Source organism: Rhodamnia argentea, chromosome 11, assembly GCF_020921035.1.
Source record: "Rhodamnia argentea isolate NSW1041297 chromosome 11, ASM2092103v1, whole genome shotgun sequence".
Taxonomy (NCBI): domain Eukaryota; kingdom Viridiplantae; phylum Streptophyta; class Magnoliopsida; order Myrtales; family Myrtaceae; genus Rhodamnia; species Rhodamnia argentea.
In genome coordinates this window covers 3,201,800-3,205,331 of record NC_063160.1, presented here as the reverse complement: position 1 = coordinate 3,205,331, position 3,532 = coordinate 3,201,800, and the positions used below count along the sequence as shown (strand labels likewise).

The 3,532-nt window shown below is 40.5% G+C and overlaps 1 protein-coding gene across 1 annotated transcript; it reads right to left on the bottom strand.

Annotated features, from left to right (window-relative positions):
- Positions 1 to 389: 389 nt before the first annotated feature.
- LOC115744114 (protein NEN4) lies at positions 390 to 2,706 on the bottom strand. The gene is made up of 5 exons (XM_030679212.2): positions 1,996 to 2,706; positions 1,862 to 1,908; positions 1,663 to 1,726; positions 1,045 to 1,233; positions 390 to 805 (listed from the first exon to the last, which is right to left on the bottom strand). Exons 1-5 carry the CDS (start codon positions 2,452 to 2,454, stop codon positions 719 to 721), a joined length of 846 nt encoding a protein of 281 aa, XP_030535072.1. The 5' UTR covers positions 2,455 to 2,706; the 3' UTR covers positions 390 to 718.
- Between the last annotated feature and the right edge of the window lie 826 nt (positions 2,707 to 3,532).

Genomic DNA, 3,532 nt, shown 5'->3' with positions numbered 1-3,532 from the left:
TCCATGTGTAGTTGTTTCATTCGGTTATCCTAATTTCGCATATATTTGATTCGGTGGGGCCTAAATCGAACACATAATATCCCTAAAATAATAAATCCACCATAGTAATAATCTTTTTGGAGCTCCTTTACCGTTAACTCGAGCCTGATGAGTGCTAATCTGCTCGTAATTTAAGCTGGTGGAAAACTCGGATCATTACGCCTTGGTCAAGTGGCAATTGAGATGTTTATAAATCGGTAGACCATTGTTGAAATCTTGGTCTAAGCCGGTTCCGGGTTTCCGGACCCCGATGCTCACCCTTACTTTCGGACGACTTGAGTTTTTTCTTCGGTAAATTCAACGCGTTCGGATTTTCTTCGGCTTTGCAGTGTCGCTTACAACTCCCAAGACCGTTTTAGGATGTGATTATACATGCCATTGACCCATTCCGCCGCACTAGCCACTCAATTGGGAAGCCGCTGTTCGAAAGGGTCAGTCGATAACGCAACTAAAAGGATGATCTCGTGCCATTTTACGCCGCATTGTTGTGATTATTTTCCCAGACGGCAAAACAGGCACGAATTCTATACAACAAGTAATCTTAATATGAAATGAATAGCGATGCTGCCGTCTTCAGCAACCTGCTCCATCAATCAAGCTGAATAGTTCTCCATCTTCTCGCCTCTCTGATGTTGAAGGCAGCAGCGTGCGTCGCTGTCGAACTTAACTTGTCGCTCTGCTATCTGAGTAGAGAGTGCTTGAGCAAGTTCTTGAGAGGTTGATTTCCCTGGGCTGTGTACAAGAGACTCTTCATTTTCTCTGTCATCTGTTGAAACATCCAGAAAGACGAAACAACTTTTATCAAATCTTGCATTGTTAGTCTTCTTATTTATCTCAGTAATTTTGTCACCATAGTAAGAACCCGAGCCAATCGAAGCCCTGGTGGGCGGCCCCAACATGGGATTGATTAGCACTTGATGACACGGAAATGAAAACCGTATCGCGCACTAATCTCCGAGGAAGAAGATGAAATTTGGAAAACCGGAACTAGGAAAATGATCGAACCTTTCCAAGGCTTGCCTTGCCGGAGGGGACAGCTCTTTGATATCCAAGAGAAGTTGGAGATTTACGGCTGATAACGTTGCTGCCCTCTCCTCTGCAAGTCTTCTTATGTTGGTTGTGACTTCTGCTTCTTGTAATCATACTTGGCGATGGTTGCCATTTTCCCCTCAGTAAGCTAGGCAGGCTCGATTCCTTTTTTTTTTTTTCAGCAATAATAAAACACGCGGTTGATAATAATAATAATAATAATAATAATAATAATAATAATAATAATAATAATAACACCGTTAACTGCAACCAATTTAGCAGGAAACTTTTCCAATTTTTTTTATTATCTAAGTTGATTTGTTCAGAGTTTATGTCATTTTATCTAAATTTTTTGGATAAAAAAGCTTAATTATCGCGATTGTTATTGTGAAATTACACGAAGTAGCAACATTATCATTTTCTCCACCTTTGGACTAAGAAATCAAAAACATCTCCAACAACGTTTGGTAACCAGTGTTAATGTTTTAGTAAACCTAGCATTAATAAAATAAATCAAATTTTCCAACTAAATGTGGCCCGTAGGAAGGAACTTGAAATTGAAGCATTTGACAAAATCGAAAGAAATGTCGATACCAGGAATAGCACGGTCGCACAATGCTTGACGACCTCCAAATTCATCCGGACATCATCGAGACTCCTGATCGAGGAAAGATGTCTTGGATTGGATTAGGGTTGGACATCATAACTTGAATGGACTCGGATCGATCGTAAACTTATTTATTTATTTATTTATTTATTTTTGTAATTTGCTGGTTTTTTTCTACTTAGTTACCTGTGCTTTTGTTGCCCTAGCCCAAAATAAGCAGCCAAGGTTTCCATCTGATACAATCAGGAACACAAAGCGCGCTGGTCAGGACCAAGGTTGTAGTCAGGTATGAATGGACTTGAGAAGACGAACGGACCTACCTTCATATTACCAGCTCGGCGCCCAAACTTTTCAGTCAAGACTCCTAGAGAATCGATCAACCCTACGGGAACTGGCGCATCCCTCCCAATCTCGGCGAATGCCTCCTTGATCCGGACGCAGTCGAAGCGCTGGATGTTGTGGCCCGCCCAGATCCTGCCATTCAAGATGTTGAATATCTTATCAGCTACTTCTTCAAACGGCGGTGCGCCCGAGACTGCATCCCGAGTGATCCCTCCCTGGCGACTCGATCTTGTCCCGACAGCCGTGATATCCCGAGGCCTGATGAGAGTGCAGTAGCTCTCAAGCTCCACGAGCTGCCACGGGCAGATGACGATGGCGCCAAATTCTAATACAGAGAAGCCTTGTCCGGATTTCCTAGGCACAGTCGTCTCAAGGTCGAAGAAGACGATTTCGGTCGTGCCATAGTCGATGCATGGGTTGGAAGTAGAAGCCTCCATCTGAATATATTTCTATGAGCTCTGCGATTTGCATGCCCCGTTCATGTCATTAGTACTTAAATAGTTGTTAATGATGAGGCTACATGATCAAAGTTGGAGGAAGAAGAGAAAGAGAGGAAATGTACGGGTAGAAGAAGAGAATTCTTCGGATGGTAGATTGATTTTCTTGTAGTTCAAGTCTATACATCTTTTTCAGGCCATTGATGTGAGCTGTCCGAAAGATTCACAGGTGATGGCTTGTGCAATGTCTGGAATATCAGAGAGAGAGAAGAATACTTTCCCCTCCATCATGAAAATTTACATGAAAACTCAATTTGTTTAGCAAAAAACAAATGATTTAAAAAAATATATTTTTTAAAAACGACTCATTGTATCGTTTACGAAAATAATGAACGTCGCGAAAATATTTAGACATGAATTGATATTAACAATCCATATATTTTTATTTAACTAAATAAGCTATCATTCTCAGGAATTTTTTTTTCAAATTAGACTTTTTTTCGCGCAATAAACGGAGCCAAAATGAACATTGTGGAGGAAACTCTGGGCAAGTAATAACAGATAAGCTCTCGACTCTTGGCTTGGATTGCGAATTGATTCCAATCTTCGTGGGGAAGAAAGAAAGGTTAATGCTTGGACGGGACATATGATGATCCCAAGGAAGAGGAAGGGGATATCCTTCTCAGGAGGGATTACCACCTTTTAGAAAGGGTTAATGTATTGCCTAGGGTTTTCGCCCCTCGCTTACGGACAAACTATCACATTTTATTTTATTTTGTTGTCTGAAGAGAAACATTACTTTGAATTCAAGAAAACCTTTGACCCAAAAAAAAAAAAAAATTCAAGAAAATCTACAGAAATGTTAAACGACTATAAATTGCAAATTGTACACGCTTTTGAAAGTTCGACGTGGTTCCGTTTGCCGAAAGGCGAAACTGAGTTCGGTGATAATAAATTTCAAGATGATGTAGTAAATGTTCAATGTCATCAATAAGTAACATCTAATAAGTGATTTCTTTTTTCCAGTCAACTATTAGTAACTTGGACCCGAGTAAAGTCATTAAACTGCTTCGTCCGA

Excerpts from the sequence above, each read along its gene's own strand:
- LOC115744114 (XM_030679212.2), bottom strand. The coding sequence starts at position 2,454 with ATGGAGGCTTCTACTTCCAACCCATGCATCGACTATGGCACGACCGAA. Across the intron at positions 1,909-1,995 it reads GCCGAGCTGGTAATATGAAG|ATGGAAACCTTGGCTGCTTA; the intron begins GTAGGTCCGTTC and ends TGATTGTATCAG. Across the intron at positions 806-1,044 it reads GCAAGGCAAGCCTTGGAAAG|ATGACAGAGAAAATGAAGAG; the intron begins GTTCGATCATTT and ends ATGTTTCAACAG.